Source organism: Nelumbo nucifera, chromosome 6 (assembly GCF_055504915.1).
Source record: "Nelumbo nucifera cultivar China Antique chromosome 6, China Antique-T2T, whole genome shotgun sequence".
NCBI classification, from domain to species: domain Eukaryota; kingdom Viridiplantae; phylum Streptophyta; class Magnoliopsida; order Proteales; family Nelumbonaceae; genus Nelumbo; species Nelumbo nucifera.
The window spans coordinates 19094981-19118855 of NC_142654.1; the positions used below are offsets into that span (position 1 = coordinate 19094981).

Sequence of the window (23875 nt, forward strand, 5' to 3'; positions counted from 1 at the left end):
AGGAACCTTTCTGTCATTTCTTTTGCCATTTGCGGTGGATTGGAATTATGCTTATATACTTCTATTGATGATTTTAATTCACCTTTATTGATTGCAGAAGTTTGTCATTTTCTCTTTCATCTATTTATTTATTTTATTGTTGTTGAGAAATTATATCTTAATTCTGATTGGCCTTATTGGCAATTCTCTATAATTATATTTCTTGAATGAATGAAATATGCTTTTAAGCCTTAAAAAAAAATTTGAGCCTTGATTGCTGGGAAATCGAATTAAATTTTGAAAGACGTTTTTCGATAAGACCGAATTGAATGACTTTATTCCTGTGTGTTGTAAGCAGTAGATATTAAAACAAGTCGTTAGAGCCTAGAAGTTGATTTCGCCCCTAAAAAGTGGGGGACCAGGCACCGAAAAAATAATAAAATTTGGTAGTTGAAGTAATAATACTAACCGATATAAAAGGCAAAGAAGAGAAGCGTGTGAAGTAGATGAGCACAGCACCGGATGACAGAACACTGAGCTTGTTCCGTCATCCGTGATCATCACAAAAAGTTTAAGCCTGAAGCTGAAGGGTCGTGTTTGGTATTCTTCCAACTTCGAAGCTCCATCCAAGCTTCAGGGTGAAGGCGACTAGGCGCGAGCGAGAGGTTGAAGAAAATCTCTGCCACAGAGAGAGAGAGAGCGATCAAGGACTCCATTTCCTTTCTTCGAATGGTCAAAACAGAAGTTAACGTGTGACAGAGAGACAATAATCCAACCAAAAGCTATCTGAGAGCACGGGATTGGTCAGGTCAGGTTAGGTATATGTATATTATACTGTGATTTCAGAGAAAAATATTACATTACACTACTCGATTGTCGATCCCATAGGAAAATCACACTAAATTTACAGAGAGAGAGAGTGTGTGTGTGAGAGAAGACGGAAGAGGAGCTGCAGGCAGCAATACAGATCTAGAGATGGCGAATAGGTTGGAGAACCTGGTTGAATCGATCAAATCGAAGGTCAGGGCTCTGAGGAAATCAAAGAAGCCCTACATAAAGATGGATAAGAGTTCTAGCGTTAAGGTAGAGATACGGAGCAGGCAGGCCAAAAAGCTTATCGATAAGACCTTGAAAGTCGCGGATCGTCCTGGAATGAGAAGCATTTCTTGATCCTCCGTACTTAATTTCCAACTCTATTCTCCTTTTATCTATCTATACATGCATACCTCTTTTCACATGTTTATGGATTTGCAGGAGCTTGTTTTTCCGCATGTTTTGCTCTAGGGTTTTGAACCGTCTCGTTTAGCCAAATAAATGATAAATGTTTAATGTTGCTATTTGATTTGGTACAGAAAAAAAAAACGTCTTCTGAATATAGCATCTCATCTATATAAATGTGAATTAGTTATGGCATGCTTATAAGACGAAACCAGGAGTTTTGGTACTATTCTTTCTTGTGAGATGACGAGGGAAGAGAGAGAAGGAGTGGTTTTGACAAACAATGCTTTGGCTCCAAAGGTTTTTTATTTTTATATTTATATATAGTTTGGCGTAGGCTCTGCTTCATGTTCATCTCTATCATAAGTCTATGTATTGTTTGGAGAGCCCAGATCAACTGTGAGTCAGCCATTTTAAGGGCCGTCTGCTTCAGCCTCTTTGGGATGGTTGAAGCGCAATGTCAGACATGGATCCCACAAGTATAACCTATATAAATTATTTTGGTGAGAACCTAAATCAGCTGTTAGTGTCATTTGGAGTGCTGTTTACTCCAGCTTCTTTGAATAGCTTATCTAGAACGCTTAATGGTTAAATCAGCTTAGCTGAACTGAATATCTTATCAGGAGCACTTCAAAATAGCTGAATTAGCTTAGCTTTAATCTTCAACTCAGCACTCTCAAACGGGCATATCGGGTCCTTTTCCGATATATAGAAAGTCCTTACAGGAATTGTATCGGGTCAGGGCCTGGTTCAGAGGGTAGGCAGGACTTAAATCGGCCCCTTTGAACCAAAACCAAAAAAACAACTGGAAATTAAAAAAAAAAAAAGGCCGATACCAGCTGATATGCCCTATCGGCGTATAGGCCATTATCGATACTTTGAACCTTCAATGTATTTAGAACACCACATGCTTGCTTTGAGGAATTGAGGGAGGGAACTCGTAGAAGAATGTTAGTTTTTGAAAAACACTTTACTCAATTGTTTAACTAAGATGAATTTTTGCAAATTAATAATGATAAAGGTTCATGTACTTAATTTAATAAATAAATTCACTTCCAAAATAAAAAATAAAAAAACAATAATTAATCTATTACTGAGGTCTGAGGGTGGTTACAATGTAATATGTACATGTGTCCATATCTATAATTCTAATTCCATCATTCCATGCTCAGTTTCCATCATTCCATGCTCAGTTATGGGAACCAGGATAGAAGTGAGTGGGGATGGGAATGGGATTTTACAATTCCACATTCTCTCTAGATATCATTTTTCAAAGTACAATATTGAGTCACTCATTTTCAAGAATTGGGTTATAGGTCGCATGTAATGCCCTTACCAGTTACAAGTAAATAACTTATTAAATTCACAAGTGGTTCTCTTATATGGCTTTGACTTTACGCAGTGTTTTTAAAACGGGACCTGACTGGATGGTTGGATCGGAAAAACTGGGAACTGGTTACTTTCATTTTATTTTAAAATTGTTTTTGGTAAAAAATCATTGATTTGGTAAAAAAAACCGCTGATTCGAGCGATCGAATTGTCGATTCAGACAACGGTTTTTGGCTTTTTTTATTTTTTTAGTTTTTTGTCACAGTGGGCCATCTGTTTAGATCGAATTTAGTCCGTTTGACCCAGAAATCGGACCCAAAACGATTCCCTATCTGATCCGATTTTAAAAATCTTGCCTTTACCATACAATCAGTTTTGATGGCTGAACCATAATATTTTCCTAGAGGTTACTTTTTTTCTTTTTAAAGGCATACTGCAAATTTCATTACTCAGAGAAGAGTCAAAAAAGCCCGTCAAGTAGTCCTGTCAGCATATAATAGACATAATACAATCTGGGGGATCATTAGACCATGTTATAGGATGATTCAGTGATGATGCTAAGCTTCTCAAAGGGTGTGAGCTACATTGTTTGCCAACTTGTACAATTGGCTAAAGAAATGGCTTAAAAAGACCGAATAAGAGTTCTGCATTTGGCTATTTGATTATGTAAACATCAAAGAGGAAGACTATGTTCTTCCAACAGGAACTGAACTATATAATATTTTTGCAGCACCATCCAACATGATATAAACAAGGTAAGTTGCAACCAGCTAGGAAAGCCGAAGCTTCAACTTCAACTGAACAAATAGAGGCTAGAATGAATTTACAAACCACAAAATGGCTAAGATAGTCCTAATAATAATTCCAATCCCAATTCACCCCAACAGATATCACTTATGGTAAGTGATACCCATCTCCCACTTCCCAGGTGTGGTGTGGATGATTATGGATAAGTGACATCTGGTATGGGTTCTCCTTTCCCCTTTCCCCATTTGGTTTCTCTCTTTCTCTCCCCTTTCCCCATTTGGTTTCTCTCTCTCTCTCTCTGTTTTGAGAGAGGCTTCATCTCGAGTTTTCTCGAAGCTTTGTTCTCTAGTTTCTCTCATTTGGGTTCTCATTTCCCTCTATTTTTTCTCCCATCTGTTCGTTCTTCCCTCGCCTCTCTCCTTTGTTTGTTCTTCTCTTTTTCGCTGTTCTTTGTGCCTCTTTTTGTGTTTTATTTTCTTTTTGCGGGCATTTTGACTTGGGGTTTCTTCTCTTGGACTCTTTATTGGGCAGTCGTTACCGGTAAATGTAGCTTCACATTTGCCATCTATAATTGAGTCAATTCGTGTTTCTCTAACTGATACGGTTCATGGTGAGTTCCGTTCGCAATTCTCCGGTGAAGGCAATTATGGATGGCAGTTTCTATCTCTAGTAGTGATTGTTATGTGTGGAGCTTTGCCGTCCTTTGCGGATCTACTCCAACCATACTATTACAGAATCTTTGCAGTCTTTTGGAAATCTCTTTTATCATATTCGTTTGCCGTTTGTGGTGGATTGGAAATGTGATTATCTACTTCTGTTAGTGATTTTAGTTCACCTTTATTTGGTTGCAGTTCTTTATGTATTCCTTCATCCATTTTTATATTTTGTTCTTTTGAGAAATTGTATGTAGGTTTTCTGATTGGCCTTGTTGCCTTTCTTTCAATGAGATATGATGCCTAAGAGCGTTTTCAAAAAAAAAAAAAAAGATTCCCATCTCCCAGGTGATTGTATCTAGGGGATACAACTTAAGCTACCCATAAAACACTCCAAACCCTGACTAAGGTGGGATTTGATCCCTAGTATCCCCTACAACCAGCTAAAGTCCTTACCAACTGAGCCAGTTCGTACCTTCTACATGGGGCTCAGACATGGTCTTTATATATTCTAAAATGAATAAAAATTTTCTTAGGTGATTTAGGAATTTCATTAAATTTTTTGAGAAAAAGTTTACTCCGGTGTCAAGTAAAAATAGTGGTCAACGAATAAACATTTTAATTGCCAAACGGTAAAATAAAGGTGAACCCGAACTATGCAAAAACTAAATCAGGTAGCAGTTTACTTCCCAAGAGATTTTACTTCAAAACAAACGAAGCCCTATATTTCATGATCACCTTCATCTAGTTTCGAGTTTTGAATCGAGTAATGATAAATAAAACAAAACTACTAATAAGTAAAGACAAATGTGCAAAATGGGTTACTAGCAGACTTCTACTCCAAAACATCCATGAACTATTAGAATTTAATTGATTAGATCCATTCCCACGAACCAGAAACAGACAAGGGCAGTTTCAATCCCCATATAACATTGTGAAAATTAGACTAGACTGGCTAGTTGAACTGGATCCAATTAGAACTGGGCCTGGACCCAAAGACCCCTTTACAATACAATGCCTGGACTAGTGGACTGATCTCCAACACATTACCTTACCTCACCAGGTCCACGAAAAGCTACCCTTCCGTAAGTCATTTAGTATCATATATAGTCAAGAAAGGCAGGGCAGGGTCAGCTACTTGGCTAATCGCCTATTCTATAATCCCACCAAAATTTGCTTTGGCCTACACTTGGCCTTGAGGCTTAACCAGATTTTCTTGTCCAGACCGATGCAGCAGACAGGTCATTGAAAAAATTCCCTCTTAATGCTTTAATCCCTTGCCTCCTGGTGACATTGGTTGATTTACTGTGAAGTGCACCAACTTAATACTTATTCAAATGCCAAGAGAGAGATGGATATACGGTTGTTTCAAAACAAAACCCATTCAAGTGGGTTATATTTACAAACACCAGTTGCCACAACCTATTTTAAACTATTTGGAGCATGAATATGGATATATCATTACATCACACGCATTTACTATAACCTCAGGAAGCTATGCACTTACACCACATCAATCTCATCAACACTAAGCCAGTCGCTTGAATCCTTGCTCTCTGGATTATTAGCATGCGTCTGTTCACTTCAAATGTGCTCCTTATCAGGGAACTGACAGTTCTGAGACGGTTCTGTTGAGCTTCTGTATCTGGAGTCTTTTGTTGAAGTTTCTGAAATATATGCTACTGTTTTGGATTTTACAGGAATGTTCCCATCATCATCTTCCTCAAGATCACTGAATGATACATCTTCTTCATCTCCTAAAGGAATGGTGGTACCACTGAAGCCACCTAGATCAGAGTTATCCTCTAACCATTCGTCCCCATCATCTTCAAATTTCTGATCCAAATCCTTGGAAGATGAACCAAGCAGAAAGTCCGCCTTATCCTTGCTATTGACTGCAGGACCTTCTTCAACAACAGATTTATCAATAATCTGCATCTCAGAGCTTACAACTGGATGCTTCTCAGTCTCAAAATCTGTTACTGGTACAGAGGTGTATTCAGAAGCAAATGTCTTGAGTGACACAGACTCGTAAAGACTATTACATGATGCAGATAAACACCCTTCATGCACTAAATTAGTACCCTCACATTCATATGACATGCCTCTTTTGGGCCAGTCTGGTTCTTCTGGCTTTGTACTGTTCTGTAGTTCCTGCATCCACATTGTTCTAGCCTCCACAATCTGCATTGCAGAAAGATGCAGCACATTAATTAACAATTTTAGCAGACAATTAAACAGAAACATGAAAAGAAGGTTAAGAAACAGTTGGCAAGTTCATAATTTAAAATTTTATTAATGGAAATAGAAAATTAAAATTATTAGCAATTTAGTCTTATTCATTCCTTAAAATTGTTGTCCCTAGCTCTTCTGGCTCCTTCAACTTGGAAAAGATTACTTCCTCTTACTGTTGTTGTGGATAGTCATCTCTGCACATGCCCAAACCATCTTAGTCTATTTTACCTCATTTTATCACATATTGGAGGATGGAGATACTCCTAGGTTCCTTTGAACAAGTTCATTTCTGATCCAAATTTCCCATTATCCATTTCAACATTCCCATTTCTGCCAGCATTGCTGGCCTTGTAACTGTTTTATAAAATTTTTCTTGGTTATGAGCTCTGTACTGATTTCTTTTAGTTTCTAAGTTGAAAATAGTCATTCCTTAAACTTCCAACTCAAAAAATAAAATGCAGAGCTCACTCAAGGATTTTTTTTTTTATTGTATCGGTATGACATAAATGCCCAAACATATTTTCCTTGCTCTCATACTTGTTCATACTCTTAAAGGGCTCAGTTGGCTGAGTCCATTTTTGAAAAGAATGGACCTGGCAAATAATGTCCTTACAAGCATGAAAATCTTTAATTAGGCATTCTTTTTGAATGAACAACTACGACTTGGTTCTAATTAGGGGTGCAACTTGGGTGGGCTAAGGTTGGACTTTTGTAAAATTTTGAATGGGCCCAGCCTGAAGGTCCAAGCCCAAAGCAGTGTACCAAGTTGTACCCCTAGTTCTAATCCAACTGTTCTCTGACAAAATAAACATTAAAGTGTCATATTGATATTTAAAATGACATAAATGCATGTGCACTAAGAATGCAACTCTTCACAAATAAAGTGGCCCAAGCTTGTCCAAGACCCTAGCATGGGTCTTTATACAAAAATGTAAAATGAAGAAACCCTCAGCTAAGCAGAGGTTTCACTCTGGTTGCTAATTCAACCTCTATGATCTGGTAAGATAGCAGTGTCAAGGCATAGGTGATAAGGTGCCCATGGATGGTCACCTCATTTAATTGCCTACCTACTTTGTACAAAAATGTAAAATGAAGAAACCCTCAGCTTAGCAGAGGTTTCACTCTGGTTGCTAATTCAACCTCTATGATCTGGTAAGACAGCATGGTTGTCAAGGCGTAGGTGATAAGGTGCCCATGGATGGTCGCCTCACTTCACCTACCTATTTTATACATACCACCATGAAACACTTATATTCTGATATTACAATAATTGAATGTATACTATTAAACTAAAATATTCACTCTGGGTTTATATACTAGTTTTATTTTTCTGTTATTCTTATTTGCTAGGGCTCAATCAACACACATGTTGGCATATGCTGTCTTGAACCCTCAAAGACTTTAAAACCTGGACCAATAAATAAGGAAGAACTTCAATTCTGTCCAGTCAACACTTCTTTTCTTCTCATAAATATTATTGATTTTCTATGTTTTGATATGAAGCTTATACTTTGTCATGAAGTTTATAGATAATTATCAATGAAAGATGGTTGCTGGTTTTATGGAACCTAGGGAATTACCCTAGGATTCAAGGTTTTTATGTAAAAATTTCATTTCCTAGGCAACTAAGCAACAATGCGTCCCCCTACCACCTAGCTTCACCTTGGTGCCTTAAAAACTAAGATAGTATCCAAGACCAGGGAATCTGTCCCTATTAGACATTAACCAAACCACCACCTGGGAATGCCCTTCAATTTCAATCCTATGGAGACTATAGAAAACCATAAGCATGAAATCCAGAAATAGTAATAGGAACTAATAAACACTTGCTGGATCACTAAATACCATAAGACCTGAATATGCTATTATTATCATTCCTTCATTGCTCCTGAAAATACATCGGTTGCCAACTTGCCATGAGAACAGCCACAATGCATCCACAGGCAATACTACTAGGTGATGACCAATCTTCTAGTTGGCATGATCCCGTCAACACACTATTATCCAGGGTTGGATTCCAAATGCTAGGAATGCAGTCAAGAAAGATTTAGATGGTTGCTCCTTAGCAAAGTCAGGACTATCAGCAATTAGAGGTGTGCTAGTATATTCAGGTCCATCAGTCCATGGTCCATTAACTACTGCTATTGGAGCAGAGATTATAGTGTTGCTACAGTGTTGATGCAAGATGCACAGAGAAGCATGATCCAGTCAACATACTATTATCCATGTTGCTCCTTAGCAAAGTCAGGACTATCAGCAATTAGACGTGTGCTAGTATATTCAGGTCCATGCTCCATTAACTACTGCTGTTGGGGCAGAGATTATAGTGTTGTTACAGTGTTAATGCAAGACACAGAGACTAAGGTGTGATTGGGTGGATGAATAGGGAAATGGAACATTATTGGTTATTTATGGTATCATATCAGTGAAGCTTGGACTTTGGTGGCAAGAATGATCATCATCTCATTCTTCTGGGCACAAAATTCAGCAAACTCCCTAACAGACACCTTTTTTGAGAGCTGGAGTTAGTACTCAGTAGATCTGAATATTATCATCTATCACTTTTTTATTGCAGGGTGGGCAGGGAATGTTCCATAATCATTTGCTTTGTGCTGGGACTTTTGTGGTTTTCTTTGTATGTTAGATTTCTTGTGGGACCCTTGTAGTACTTCTATCAGCCTCTTTTTCTTTTCCCTCTATTTTGCTGGTATTTGATCTCCTTTTCAATCTTTTAGTAAAACCTGTTTTGCCATTGATAAAAAAATGTTGTTGTTTCTGGGAGGCATTCAATCTTTTAGTAAAACTTAGTTGAGTACTCAGATTGTATGTTTTGTCAATAGATCCTTTTTGCATTCATATTCCAATCTTCCTAGGCCAATTAATACCGCATCCATAATGAAAAACTGGAGTTAGGATTCACTAAATAGAAAAGTAAAATCATCACTGATAAGTTAAATCACTTCAATAAGCCAATTGAGAGTTCTAATCTTCAGTTCTCACTATTTTTTTCTCCCATAAGAACAGCAACACTAACAAGCATTTCAAGATCCATTCTTAGGAATTAGAAGATGCCACAAATTTCATTTTTCAGGTTTCAAAGTTTATAGTGTTAAATGTGAAAGTGCATCCTCTGCTTTTAAGCCATTAACAATATATAACCTCAATAACTCCATGAGGATATCTTAGCTAGAAATTGTGTTTATGAACATACAAAACGACAGGGTTAAATCCAGCAATACTAAATATTACGCTAATAAACACAAACATAGGCCTTATTGTAAATAAAGTATCTGTTAATGGGGAAGTACGTATAAAACTAGGCACAGATGCAAGGTATTGATGAAAGCAATAGGATAGTTAATTTCACGGGAACTAACGCACCTGGGGCGTAGACAAAAGCTCAGCATCATGTTTATTGAGCCTAGAATGCAGAAGAACAAAATAAACCTTCCAAAAGAATCCCTCACTTATATATCCCGGGCAAAGCTCAATCCTAAGAGCTGCCAATCTTGGAGCAAGTCTTTCAACAGCCAAAGCATGCTCTTGTTGGGTATCAGACATTTCAAAATCTGGAAAAAAGAGAAAGTTATGTGCATGGCATTAGAAACAACAACATGGAGAAATAACATATATTATATAAAGTTATAAACGGAAACACATTCTTTCCTGTAAAGGTTTAACTCTGAGATACGATTTCTGTAGATAAAGTGCTAAATCGCCATTCAGGAAAAGGGTGAACAATGCAGTTGAGCATCATTTGCTTTGTTTTTCTATTACTCTTTTTATTTGATAAAAAAATAAAAACTTGATCTTAATTTCAGAATTGAACTGCATTACTCATCCGGTAGTCAATTGCTTGCGCATTGTTCCTGCGTATAAGTAGACTTACAAAGGGTGTAAACTGCAGGTAAATGGGTTTCCGTGTAAATACGTTGTTTCACAATTTTCTCTGTTTTTTTTTTCCTAACCGAGAAGAAAAAAAGAAGAAAGAAACAAGTAACAAGTTTGAACTTTCCATTTTCAACTAGCACAAGGTCTTCATTAATCAATCAGAAGATACGGATTTGTTTTTTGAGAATGAGAAATTTGTTAATTCGAATATAGAAATCCAAATACCGTCTAAATCTTCTTCGTCGTGCAGAGGGAAATCCAACCACGTCTCCGGATGCATTGCGATATTCTTAGCGAATGCTAATACCTCATCAGTAACACCAATAACACCTTCAACAGAAGTGTTATCCACAGATTCCCCTTCAATTCCAAAGGGTGGAAGAAAAGTGGAAGCGATCTTCGAAATCTCGGAAACAGCTCTGGTACCGGATAGCTTGGAGAACCCAGACTTGAATTTTCCCCCAATCTCGGCAAAATCGCTACGAATTCCTGCAATTCCAGCCGAATCGGGGATTTCGGGATGGAAAGTTTCTCCAGATACGGACTGATCCGATGATTCCCAACGATTCCAGTCGGAGATGGTAGGATCAGTAGAAGAGATTGGGGGGAGAGGGGGAGGAGGAGGAGAAGGGGATGGAGATTGGGAAGTGGAGGGAGGAGGAGGAGAGAGGAAAGAGGCGACGCCCCATAGCTGACGGGCTAGAGTTTTCTTGAACTCCGAGAGATCTTCTTTGAGGCCTCGTCCGTGATCCTCAGAAAATGAGTCGATATGGTGTTGCTGTTGCAGTTGCTCATCTTCTGGTGAATCCCTCTTTCTATCGTTTATCCTTTCCTTTCCATCATCCTCGTCGTCGTCGTCGTCGTCATAGACTTTCAGCGAGTTCACCAAAGACCTTGTTAACCATGACATTTCGATTTCTATGCCGCAGCCGGCAGACCCCCACACATACACAGAGATCTGAGTCTGACGGGGAAAAGGAGAAGAAAATGAGTCGATAGGGGAGGCAGTTCGTGTTGTATAGTAATTGCGGGGTTTTTTAAAATTTTGGGGTAAAAGTAAATCAATCATCAATCATCAGAATCTGATAAAGTGATAGGTTTTCAATAATAACAGATAACCCCTACCATCTTTCTAAAATTACTTTACACACTTCAATTCATCTAATAAATATAGATAGCTACCCTATATTTTACTGCTGCTCTAGTCTACTACCTTGTTGTGTGGTCAAAATAGAATATTTTCATTGCCAGACTTTTACGCTGACAATTTTAGCCTTGCCAATCATGTGATGCCCTACTTCATCAACCATTCAAATCTTTTGGATTGGAATTTATCTATTCGAATTCGAACGAGAGTTAAAAAATATATATTATTTTTGGATGCAAATTTCTTCACTAATTTGTTTAATGTAAAAAAAAAAGTGAATTCTAGTCTACGGATTCGTGTTTGTATTAAAAATCATGTAACAAGAATATAACATTATCATTATAAAATTAAATCAATTTTGCTGTTTTTTTTTTTAACTAAGATATTATATCTGCATTTGTGTCAATCAATTTTGTATTTATACTCTTCCAAGGCAGGCTACAAGACGAGTAGAAGAGGTGGCATACAGAGAGTCCGGATGTAGTAAGCATAGTGAATGAGCATATAATAAATATTAAAAAGTTGATTTTAATCTTTGGCTGGGTGTATTTCAAGGAACATTGGTTGGGTGTATTTTAAGGGACAGTTACCTTTATCCGAATTAACATACAAAACTTGTAACAAAACAATAGCATTGGCCTTAAGCATATTGGCATCATTGCGGATGTCAGCTTAGAAAGCTTTGCAGCGGGGACAGAAACTTGGAATTATAAAAGATGGGGGGCCATTAAATTATGGTTTTGGCTTGACATCTACCATCAAATTCTATTCGTTTATCCAATTTTAAATTCAAATATGATCTGAATTAAATCTATTTATCATTGTGCCAAATATGGATCCACCTCTATCCAATATAATATTGGAAAAATTTCTGATCAATATTTTGAACTTTAGATATTGTCTCAAGTCAGTTTTGAATTTCAAAACGTGTCTCTACAAGCTTTCAGAATGTGTCCAATAGGTTTTTATGTGCATTACGTTAAACTTTTAAATAATAAAGAAGACAATGTTCATTATCTTGTAGTTTTGATGAGACAGAATCAAAATAGACATCCTTCACTATCAAGACCTCTAATGTTTTCTTTTGATCTTCCTCCACAAAAGTTGCATCCAACATCCAACGAACCAAAGCCCAAACCGAAAAATTTGGCAATGGAAGAGCATAGGAGAAGAAGGGGAGAGTAAACATACACAGATCCGGCCAGCATACACACCGGACAGCACGATAGCATGAGGCAAAACCAATTTCAAGTCCCCCGGATCTGCTTTGGGATCATTTTTTGGCTCCGGTCCCAACAACTACGTACCACACATGACCAAATCCCCCCCTCGAATCTACTGTTCATCGTCTTCCTCTCCCTTCGATGATAACAAAGCGATGGCGATTGAAAAACCTCTCTCCTCTCTCATTTTTCTCTTCGGTTTCTCTCTCTTATCCACCTCCCACCATCACTCATCAGCTGCATCTCTGCAATTCGCTATATGCACGTGTAAACCTCGTTAGTGTCTCAGTATTCGTCTTTAGCAAGCAGAAAGGGAATTCAGACCTACTACTTGTGCTCCCACAAATTGCTTGGTCCTCTCTCTCTACAAATGCAACTATCAACGTTGAATTTGCTTTTGAGAAATTGTGTAGATGGTAATATCATTCAACAGTGAACAACACCGAGTTCTGCCTTATTATAGTGCGGAGCATGTAGCCCGTCGTCAATTAAGGGGTTCTAGAATTGAAACCTGCATCGTCATTAATGGAGACTCGTGCCCATTAATTGAAGCTTGATGATTTCGGTCCACACCAAAAGCTCCTTCACGACACGATTCACAACTCCACCAATTGACGCCATCTCCTTCTTAAGGAACCTATTGTGTTCGATCAATTCTCCTCTACTTCTTCTTGTTAGAAATGCTCGTCGTCATGCCCCCTGCCATTACCCAATCTGAACCCATTAAAGGCTAGAGAGAGGATCAAACAAAGGGGGAGTGAGAGAGGAGAAGGGAGGGTTGATACCTGCTGGTAGAGGGAACTAATGCGGTTCCATCGTTCTACAGATGGCTGGTTCACAAGTATCCCAATGCAACAGCGGAATACACTGTTCATCTCCTCCAATCTCATGACACGGTAGCAGTATCCAGCGGCGATGAAACCCGAATCCTCCCTCAAATCCCCCTGTTTTTGCCCATTTTCTGAAGCCTAGTTCATTCTCTTTGTTCTATTTCGTTTTTCTTCCCCTCATCAGCCCCTCCCACGTCTATAGCAGCTTTGTTCATCCTCTTTTCCGATGCGAACAGAGCTCGCTCGATGATGGAAAAACAGCATTCCTCTCCCACCGTCCCACTCATATTTTACTTACATGATTTTTGTCCTTAGTCTCAATGAACAATGTCTTCTGGGGAAGGGTAGTTTTGCTATTTTCAAAATTAACTAACGGACTATTAACATAGGGACTACACACATTTTAAAAGTTCGGATACTGTACAAAGACGTTTTGAAATCCGGAGACCGACTTGAAACAGCTCTAAAGTTTAGGGTATTAATCAAGAATTTTGCCTATAATATATTAGTTTTAGAATTGTCATTGGTTTGAATATTTTACTTTTGCTAATAAAATTATGGATTTAAGTTATTTATTTGGGGTAATAGCATATAAGGGCAACTTTTGAGGTTTAATATCAATAAAAGTAATATTTTTAAAAAAATTTCAAAAATATGTTAACTTTTTAAAAATAATGTCAATAAAGGGCAAAAATACTATTCATCATCTTCTTCTTGCCATTTGTTCACCAGCGTCATCGCCTGCCACCACCTGTTGCCGCCTCTGCCTTCGACAACGTTGTCAGAGGTGGCCGGAGGCAGAGGTGGCAACGGCGACACTGATGGTCATTTCTCTGCCCAATGCCGCCACCTCCGCCCACCTCTGCCCAATGTTGCTGGAGGTGGGTGGAGACAGAGGTGGCGACGGCGACGCTGATAGTCATTTCTCTGCCCAACGCCGTCACTTCCGCCCACCTCCACCTCCACCTCTGCCCAACGTTGTTGGAGGTGGGTGGAGACAGAGGTGGCGACGGCGGTGCTGGGCAGAGGAATGACCACCAGCGTTGCCACCGCCACCTCTGCCTCCGGCCACCTTCGGCAACGTTGCCGGAGGTGGAGGCGGAGGTGGGCGGTAGTGGACGACGGCGGCACTGGTGAACAAATGGCAAGAAGAAGATGATAAACAGTGTTTTTCCCTTTATTGATATTATTTTTCAAATGTTAACCTATTTTTGAATTTTTTTTTTAATATTACTTTTATTGATATTAAACCCCAAAAGTTGCCCTTATATGCTATTATGACTATTTATTTTGTCTTGATATACAATATAAAAGTCATTTTTAGTTCTAGTATTTGAAAAGGTAGGTCATATTGTTGTCCACATGAAGGTTTTTGTGGTATTGATAAAAGGAGAGTTAATGTAAATGCCGTGATATAACAAGAACAGGTTGTGAAGCAAAAATTAAGCTCGAGTTGCAAGGTGATGGAAAATATTGTGTAACTGAGTTTGAAGCAGCTCATAATCATCAACTTCTTACTCCAAGTAAATCATACACGCTTGGATCACAAAGGAAAATAGCTATAGCTCATGCTGCTCAACCTAATATTGCCATTGATTCTGGAATACGTCCAAAGGCAACGTTAGAATTTATGGGTAGGCAAGCCTGTGGAATTTAGAATATTGGTTTTACAATTCTTTATATATGAAGAGAAAAAACGATATGGAAAATGGAGGTGTAGGAGCAATAATAAGAAACTTTGGTAAATTGTATGAAGAGAACATATATCCTTCCACTCGGTGTAGCTTGATGAAAATAATCAAATAACCAACATATTTTGGGCTGATGCAAAAATGTTGGCTGATTCTAGTTACTTTGGAGATATTATTTGCTTTGATACTACTTTTAGAACTAATGAGGAGAGAAGACCGTTTGCACCTTTTGTAGGAGTTAACCATCATAAGCAAACCATTTTTTTTGGAGCTGCATTAGTGTATGATAAGAGTGCTGACTCTTTTAAATGGGTGTTTGAATCCTTTTTAAAGGCAATGTCTGAAAAGCAACTAAAAACAATTTGTACATACCAAGATTCTGCAATGGCAAATGCAATAAGGCAAGTCTTTCCATAAACATGCCATCATTTATGTTTATGGCACATATATCATAATGCAACTAAACATTTGAGTAATATCTTTGTTGTTTGTTCATCTTTTGATAGAAACTTTAGTAGTTGCATTTATGACCATGAGGATGAAGAGGAATTTCTTATAGCCAATACAAGAAAATCATTATTTAGAGGCATTTTCTATAGTAGCATCTATTTAAGTGCCACTAAATGTTAGTTTTAGTGGCGATTTTAAGAATTGCCATTATATATGCAGAAAAATCGCCACTAAATATATTTTCTTAGCGGTTGATTTTAAATTTCCATAAAATGCATGTATAGAACACCACTATATCTTTGTTTTAAGTGGCTTTTATGAATTTGCCATTAAAAGCACTTTTAAAGTGCCATTAAGGTGATTTTAGACTTTTAAGATATATCATTTTATTTGAACCGTTGATTTGAATTAAAATCAATGGTTTAGAATGCAAATGAAAAATGTAATAATCAGAGGAAAGAAAAAAGGCGGGGATGTAAGTTTTTTCCTCCCGCGCACATTTTCTCTCTATCCTCTCATTTTCATTCTGGAACGGACAAAAAGAACTCAAGGAAGAACTTAGTCGCACATTCTCGTTCTCAAAGCCGCACCTTAACTTCTCTCTGCCAATTCAACTCTCTTAGAGTTGAAGTCTCCCACCACACTAGTGAACAATCTCAATCGAAGAACACCTCTGCTGCTCTGATTGTCTTTCACATTGTTCTCTCTCTCTTTTTGTTGGCTGCCTTAGGAAGATTGGCTCAAACCCATTATGTCCTGGTGAGTTATCCATTTACAACCAAAAGAGAGCAAAAGGACTCTCAAATAAAAAGCACAAAGGGACAAGAGATTAATAAATGGGGTAGGGGTTCTCCATTTGCAAAGAAAAAGAAGCACACATGTGGGTAAAGGCAATTATTTGGCCTTATCTTTTGAAACATATCATAGATGTTCACCTTCCCAAGAAAAAACTCCTGGCATATAGTGCTTGAATTTTGGGTGGCACAGATTGGGGGAAAATATCAAGGCAGTATTCATGAGAATGGTTCGACAATCTCAGCTTGAAGTTGATGAAGGAGGTCCTTGCAAGTAACAAATGTGGTACATAAGGCAACAAAGCAAAAGTAATTGTGAAAGAACAAATAGAAGTAACACATCAATCAAATATTTTGCTCCCTGGATAACATCTTAGCTTGTTTAAGATAAATAGCAGTTCTGAGTTTACACCTTATAAACAACTGCCTTCATAAACATACAGTAATAGAGATTGTTGCATCAACCTTGAGGGGAAAAACCAACCTTGAAGAGACTAATACAGGAGATGTTTTTTTTTCCTTTTTTTTTGATAATAAAATGATAATACAGGACAATAAGAAAAGGATAATTACAGTTCTCATTTTACTAATGTTGAAGATTTAATGATCAGAGAGTTTTAACTGTTCAATTTCAGGAACTGTATGAACCAGTGGTTGATTTGCATCCCAGAGTTCATTATAATGCTCCATGACTGCGCTTTCTGTCCATGCTTTTAGCATCTATATGCCCTTCAATGACTGAAGGATTTTATAATAGGATATGTTTGATCTTGGAAAACCATGAGATCAAGTTCTGTCCCATTCACGCATTGTCTGATATTGGCACCCATCAGTATTTTGCAATGCAGCCATCTATGGACTGCCTACATGGGTCTACAACTAGGCCGGCCTTAGGATGGGCTTGAGGTTGGCAACTGATAGGCCCAACATTTAAGCTTCTGTAAGCCCACTTCTAGCTAGCTCAGTCAATAGGACTAATGTTGCTCAAGCTGTTATGTGCCCCGTGAAAATCATAAAGATTTTAATATCTTTGCGAATTTGTTTGGATTTAAATATATTTTTGCAGGATCTTTACCAAATCTAGGATGTCATGTTAGTCCTAGTTTGAAAGGTTTTTAGTTTTTACTGTGATTGATGATGTCTTAGGCTGTGTTTGGTTTTTAGTTTTTAATATCTGTTATGTAAGATCTCTCTCTATTTATCTATCTATCTCTAAATCATTTATTATTAGATCCAAAGATATAATATTATATATAGTTTTTATTAACAAGATGTATTTGTTTTTTTAGGAAATTGTTAACATGGAGGGTATTGAAGATATATACTTTGGATTTTGATGAAGACTTTTGGACATCATAGAGCGAAATGATTTTTTGTTGGTTCTTGGACTATCCATTATGGATCTATGATTTGAAAGTGACAATTGTATATATAAACATTTTGTGATAAATTTGTTTTATATGAAAATGGCTTATTTGGTAAAATTTCATAATTATTTGATTTTTTAATTAAATATATAATATGCATTTGAAGGGCATGATGAAATTAATATTTATTGATATAGGTCCATTTACCATTATATAATAAGCAATATCTTTTTTGTTGCTTCATTTTATTATTTTTTAGCATGCATGTATGAACATGTTTAGACATTTAGTGGCAATTATAAATGCCACTGTACAGATAAATATTTTATGACATTTAAAAATGCCGTTTTTATGGTAACCTTATAGTGGCGCTTATAATTGCCGCTATAGCGGTTGCTATTTAGTGGCACTACGAATTGCCACTAAATGTGCCAATAAATGTCATTATTAATTTTAAAAATGGCATTTGAAACTGCCACTAAAGGATGAATAAAACGCCACTAAAAATAGTTTTTATCAACGTTTATATAAGTGCCACTAAAATTTGAATAAACACCACTGAAAGTAAGTTTTATTGGCATTTATTTAAGTACCACTAAAAGTAGGATAAACGCCACTAAAACTTTTATGAACTCAGATATCGATGGCATAATTTGAAAACGCCACAATAGCCTTTAGTGGCATTTTTACCTGTCTTTAGCATCATTTTCAAATGCCGCTAAAAATCACTTTTTTTGTAGTGAGTGTGGTATAAAATGCTTGAAAAGTATAATTTGAAAGAAAATGCATGCTTGGCTTCAAAGTTTATTTCAAATAAAGAATTGGGCTTTGGAATATAGACAAAATCAATTTTGTACACAAAGGAGTGAAAGTGTGAATAGCGTGTTGAGAGTGTATCTAAAATCATCTTTTGATTTAGCTGAGTTTTTTAAGCATTTTGAGAGGGTTGTGATAGAGGATTGTAGAAAGAAATAGACATAGAGGTCAAGATGAGTCAAAGCACACCCCATTTGTCTTTTCCAATAAAGATATTAGAATGGGCTGCATTTGTATACACTCCTATACAAACTATACATTTTGCAGTAGAAATATTTTGCAAAGTGATGGTGCGCAATCCGGCCGGTCTTAGCTGTCAACGACCTTGCCTCTGAACTGAGTTGCAGGGAACTTGAAATGGAAAAGATGAGGAAGCTCCAGGGGGAACCCGGTGTAAAGGCTCCAAAGCTCAAGTTAGAATCCTTCAAAGGCAAGATAAAACTAGATAGCGCAAAGTTTGGATACCTTGTTCTTGGGGGGTAGAGAGCCTTTTATAACCACCTCGTGCACTCACTCCTAGGCTTCTGTCAGGTCGGGTATGATTACTTCCGTGCTTCTGCCAGTTCGGGTGTCATCACCTCTGCTGGGGCAGAACCGCCACTACTCTTTTTGTCGGAGCCGTCTCTGTAACTGGAGATGGCAGTGGTAGGTGGCGGTGGCAGGTGGCCGTTGAAGTGCGGCCGTCAAGCGTCAGATCGCAAGTCAGTCAGGTGCGCCGCCCCTGGATACGGACTCCTTCGGTGTCAGGTACGGTGTGGTTTGTCTAGTTCGGCGTCCTGGAGGCGAAGTGCTGGAGTGGTGTAAGAGGTGAAGTCTTGAGTTCGGATAGGGGAGTGTCCCGAACTGCCATGAGGCGGGCCAGTTCGGGTCACAGCTTTGTGGGGCTCAGGGCCTAAGGGAGAGTTCAGGCGCCTCGTAGGGAGTTCGAGCTCTTAGTAGGGAGGTCGGGCTCCTCGTAGGGAGTTCGGGCTCCTCGAAGGGAGTTCGGTCTCCTCGAAGGGAGTTCGAACTGCTGGTTCCTTCCCTTTGGTGCTTGTGCCCTGGGTACGCTATTTTAAGTGCCGAGCTATTCGTTTTTTGCCACATGGAGTGATTGCGAGGTCGGGCCAAATCTTCCTTCATCAATTGCCCCCCACTCCTCGCGCTAAGGGTCTTGCCCTGGCGCGGGGAGTTCGCAAGGTGTCAAGTGGATTTGCCCTGTACTTTGAATCTTGGTTCTGATGGCGCGAGGTGCGTTGTCAGGGTTCCTTGGGTTTCTTTGAGCGCCCAAAAGGCGGGAAACGTACCGACCTGCCTAAACGCTGATAGATGCAATGGCAAACGCTTTATTTCGAAATTTCAAAAAAGCGCGCCACTTGGGAGGCGCGATAGTAGGCGTCTTTTCGAATTTGAAAAAACGTGCCGCTACCGTTTTTATTGTGAGGAGACGTGCGCTGGCGTTCCGTCAGTTTCGAAAAGACGTGCGCCGGCGCTTTGTCTGTTTCAGGAAGACGTGCGCCAATCACATCTCGGTCTCTGGGGATGTGCGGTCAGTGCGGCTGTGGGCCGTCGGATTGGCTTTGATCTAAGCCGTCGCTTTTCAATCACTGCGAGTATAAATAGCAGGGGGGGACCCCAGTCACTGTCACTTCTGTATTTTCTCTTGAGCTCGCGTCTGAGTTTCAGCTCGCATCCAGTTCGCGTCCAGGTTTTTTCAGTTCGCGTTCAGGGTCTTTTGCTCGTCCGAGCTCCTGTGGTCTACAACCTTTTTCCGGGTGAGTACTTTCCTGGAATCCATCTTACTCCCCGATGTCTAGCTTGGATAGCTTAGATAGTCCATCCAGCGGGTCTGATGCAGGTTCTACGAACCGAGTTGCATCCCCTGATAGCCCTAGAAGCTGGAGGTAGAGCTCGAGGAAGAGTTCAAACTCGTAGGCCGAGGCGCTTCGGGTAGTTTGGCGTCCACCTCTCATCGGGGTCGGATGTTAAACAAGTTTGGCCCTTCGACCATGACGCTCGAGGGGCTCCAATCCCTCATTACCTACTATAACTTGCCCGGGGAGTACGCTTATTTCATACCTTCGGGTAGCTTTCCTTGGGAACACGGTCTTGAAGAGATCGTGATATTCCAGGAGCAGCTCGCCGCGGGGCTGCGATTGCCTTTCCATCCCCTCCTTGTCGAAGTCTTGAACCACTTCGGCGTGATGGTCGGCCAATTTCACCCGAACTCCATTCGAAATTTGGTGGGGACAATTTCCTTATTTTGCGAAGAGAGCTTTCCTTTGGACTTGGAGATTTTTTCTTCAATCTTGATGCTTAAGAAGCAAGCGGGTCCCCTCCCCGGGCGTAGGCGGGCATACTACCTATCTCCTCGCCCGGGCTTTAAGCTTTTACATGAACTCCCCAACAAGGTCCCAGCATGGAAGCGAGACTATTTCGGGGTGCGAAGTGTGCTGGGGTGGCCGTTTCAGACCGGGTGGGGGATGGCCGCTCCTGACTCTGGGGTCACGCTTGACAAAGAGACGGCGAAGGGCCTCCGGCAATGGGTGCGGCTTGGACTGAAGTGTCAACAGTATCTGATGGAGGCCAAGCTCATTGCGGTCGGCCTGAGCTCGGGTAGGTTCTTTACTTAGAGATTCTGTCTTGCTGTCTTTCTTGCTTTTTACTAATGGCGAACTTCTTTTCGCAGGTGTGATGGACTCTCGAGGGACCCGTGGTGGGCACTTGTTCCAAGGCATGAAGAGGAGAAAGCGGGTTGCCAAGCGAACTCGCGCCGAGATGCCCCGGGATGCGGAGCCCGAGGTGCCGGACTATCCATCAGAAGATCGGCCTAGGGAGCCCAAGATGGTTCCTCCAATGCAGGAGCCGGCGAGGGTCCCTTATACTGAGACTACTTACACAGGGGCTCCTACATACTCCGGTGCTCCTGCTAACTGCGGGTCTGCTCATACGTGAGCTGGGCCCTCAGGCTCGGGGGCCCTGGGGATTTCAGGAGTGTGCTGTCGCCGACCTATGCTCTTCAAAAGAGTAAGGAGGCCATTTTCCCCGAGGAGGTCGCGGCGTGGACTGATCTCCCTCTACATCAAGTGGCCTGTTGTGCCGTTATCCATGCCATGGTGGTAAGTGTTCTCCCTTTTTTAGAGCTCTATGGCTTTCATTTTGTTGGTTCTTTTGATCACTCGGTTCTTTTTGATAGGTGAATTCTTCTATTCACGCCTTGGCGGCTCAGGTGGAGAGGAGCTCGAGGTAGGCGCGAGCTGTCGAAGAGGCTCTTCGCGCTGCTGAGATGACTTCGTGAGCTGTTGAAGCGGCTACTCGTGCTGCCAAGGAGGCTGCTCGTTTTTCACGGATCAGGCAGGCGAGGTCTCAGAGAGATGCCGAGGCCATGGGAGTAGTGGTGAAGCACATAGCGGACTTGAGGTTGGATCTGTAGCATCAGGTTGAGTACCTTCAAGAGGACATCAGGGAGAGGACGTAGATCTTTTCTCAAGGTATCGAAGATGCCAAGAAGAAGGCTGTCGATGAGTACATTGCTTCGCCGGGCTTTGATGATCTGATGGTGGATTCATACAGGAGGGGTTTTAAACTAAGCCGGTGGATGATCCGAAATACGTACCCCGAGCTCGATATTAGCGCCATATCCACTTCGCGCATAACTCAGGAGATGGCCAATGCTGCTGATGGTGAGCCAGACTCCGAGGGGCGAGGCGGGGCCTTCGGGTATTGTTGAAGTGTTTTCTGATAATGAAGAAATAGCTCCGGGCTTGTAATTTTTTTTTATGTACTACCTTACTTTTGAAATGGAATGACTCTTTTGGTTAAGTGTTGGTTGTTCTTTCTCCCGAACTGAGCATATTTTCTGAACTAATCATACATCCGATCTGTTTCCTGTCCGGGCTACCGCACTCGCGCGACCTGTTTTGGTGGTGATTTTATCCACTTTGCTTGGCGGTCTATAGGTAGTATCGCCTTAGGTTGACGATGTTCCATACTCGGGGTACTTGCTTACCCTCTAAGGTTTCGAGCTCGTATGCCCCCCGAGTGCTTTCTTTACTCTGTAGGATCCTTCCCAATTTGGTCCGAGTTTGCCCACGCTGGGTTCGGGTACCATGATCTTACGGAGAACCAGGTCGCCGACGCGGAAGCTCCTCTTCTTTACTCTGGCGTTATAGTACCGAGCTACCTTTTGCTGGTAGGCCGTAGTTCGGATGTGCGTGAGGTCTCTTACCTCATCCAGTAGGTCAAGGTTGGTGCGTAACTCGTCTCCGTTTGTCTGCTCGTCGTATGCTTCTAATCGTAGTGTAGGTACTTCGATTTCCGCCGGGATTACCGCTTCGGTGTCGTAGGTGAGGTTAAAGGGGGTCTCTCCCGTAGCGGTTTTTTCCGTGGTTCGGTGAGCCCACATGGCACTTGGTAGCTCGTCCGCCCACAACCCTTTAGCTCAGTCTAGTCGTGCTTTCAGTCCGCGGAGGATGGCTCTGTTCATTACTTCTGTCTGACCATTTGCCTACGGGTGTGCGACCGATGTAAAGTTCTGACGAATTCCCATATTTTGGCACCATTCTTGGAACTTGATATCCTCGAACTGTTTGCCGTTGTCGGAGATCAGTACCTGAGGTAGCCCGAAGCGACATACTATGTTCTTCCAAAAGAAGTTCTGTATGTTTCAAGCTGTAACTGTTGCCAGAGGTTCAGCTTCTATCCACTTTGTGGAGTAATCTACTGCCACCACTAGGAACTTTCTTCCACCTGTTTCTGGCGGGAATGGCCCCAAAAGGTCGATGCCCCATTGTGCAAAGGGCCATGAACTGGTGAGGTACTTGAGGTCGGCAGCAGGCTGATGGTGGATATTGGTATGCTTCTGACACTTGTCGCATTTTCTAATGAGCTCGACGGCTTCTGCCTTCATCGTTGGCCAGTAGTATCCTTGTCGAAGTGCCTTTTGAGCGAGGGCTCTGCCCCCCAGGTGTTCGCCGCACAGACCTTCATGAGTGTCACGGAGTATGAGCTCGACTTCGGCAGGTCGCAAGCAACGCAGGTAGGGGAGCGTGTAGGATCGTCGGTACAACCGTTCATCTATTATGACGTACTTGGCTGCCTGGCGCTGCACCCTCTTGGCTGCATTGCGGTCCACTGGGAGGGTTCCATCTAGCAGGAAGTTCGTGAGTGGGTCGATCCAGCTCGGCTCCGCTTCAAGAACGGGAGTGACCTCTTCTGCCCCATTGAGAATGCTGGGCCGAGGTAAGTCCTCTATGTACACAGTTCTCATGGCATTGTGACTCGTGTTGCCTAACCGGGAGAGGGTGTCGGCCTCAGTGTTCTCTGACCTCGGGATTTGCCTGATGAAGTGTGACTGGAAGTTGAGCAGAGCCTCCTTTACTTTTGCCAAGTACGCAATCATAGTGAGCTCGCGTGCTTTGTACTCGCCTGTAACTTGGTTGACCACAAGCTGGGAATCACTGCAGATAACTACGTGCTTTGCTCCGACCTTGTGCGCTAGGTTCAGCCCGGCTATCAGTGCCTCGT

The 23875-nt window shown here is 40.7% G+C and overlaps 2 protein-coding genes across 2 annotated transcripts; one reads left to right on the top strand and one right to left on the bottom strand.

Annotated features, from left to right (window-relative positions):
• The first annotated feature begins 814 nt into the window (after positions 1 to 814).
• LOC104591248 (uncharacterized) lies at positions 815 to 1354 on the top strand. Its single transcript, XM_010250053.3, has one exon. The coding sequence runs from the start codon at positions 955 to 957 to the stop codon at positions 1147 to 1149; it is 195 nt and encodes a 64-aa protein (XP_010248355.1). The 5' UTR covers positions 815 to 954; the 3' UTR covers positions 1150 to 1354.
• Positions 1355 to 5227: 3873 nt separating this feature from the next.
• LOC104591249 (uncharacterized) lies at positions 5228 to 11093 on the bottom strand. Its single transcript, XM_010250054.3, has 3 exons — positions 10278 to 11093; positions 9543 to 9730; positions 5228 to 6110 (listed from the first exon to the last, which is right to left on the bottom strand). The coding sequence occupies exons 1-3, from the start codon at positions 10960 to 10962 to the stop codon at positions 5511 to 5513; spliced, it is 1473 nt and encodes a 490-aa protein (XP_010248356.1). The 5' UTR covers positions 10963 to 11093; the 3' UTR covers positions 5228 to 5510.
• Positions 11094 to 23875: the final 12782 nt, after the last annotated feature.

Coding starts and splice junctions, on each gene's coding strand:
- LOC104591248 (XM_010250053.3), top strand. CDS start 955: ATGGCGAATAGGTTGGAGAACCTGGTTGAATCGATCAAATCGAAGGTC.
- LOC104591249 (XM_010250054.3), bottom strand. CDS start 10,962: ATGTCATGGTTAACAAGGTCTTTGGTGAACTCGCTGAAAGTCTATGAC. Junction 9,731..10,277: donor CGACGAAGAAGATTTAGACG/GTATTTGGATTT, acceptor TCTTTTTTCCAG/ATTTTGAAATGTCTGATACC. Junction 6,111..9,542: donor AGCTTTTGTCTACGCCCCAG/GTGCGTTAGTTC, acceptor TCTGCAATGCAG/ATTGTGGAGGCTAGAACAAT.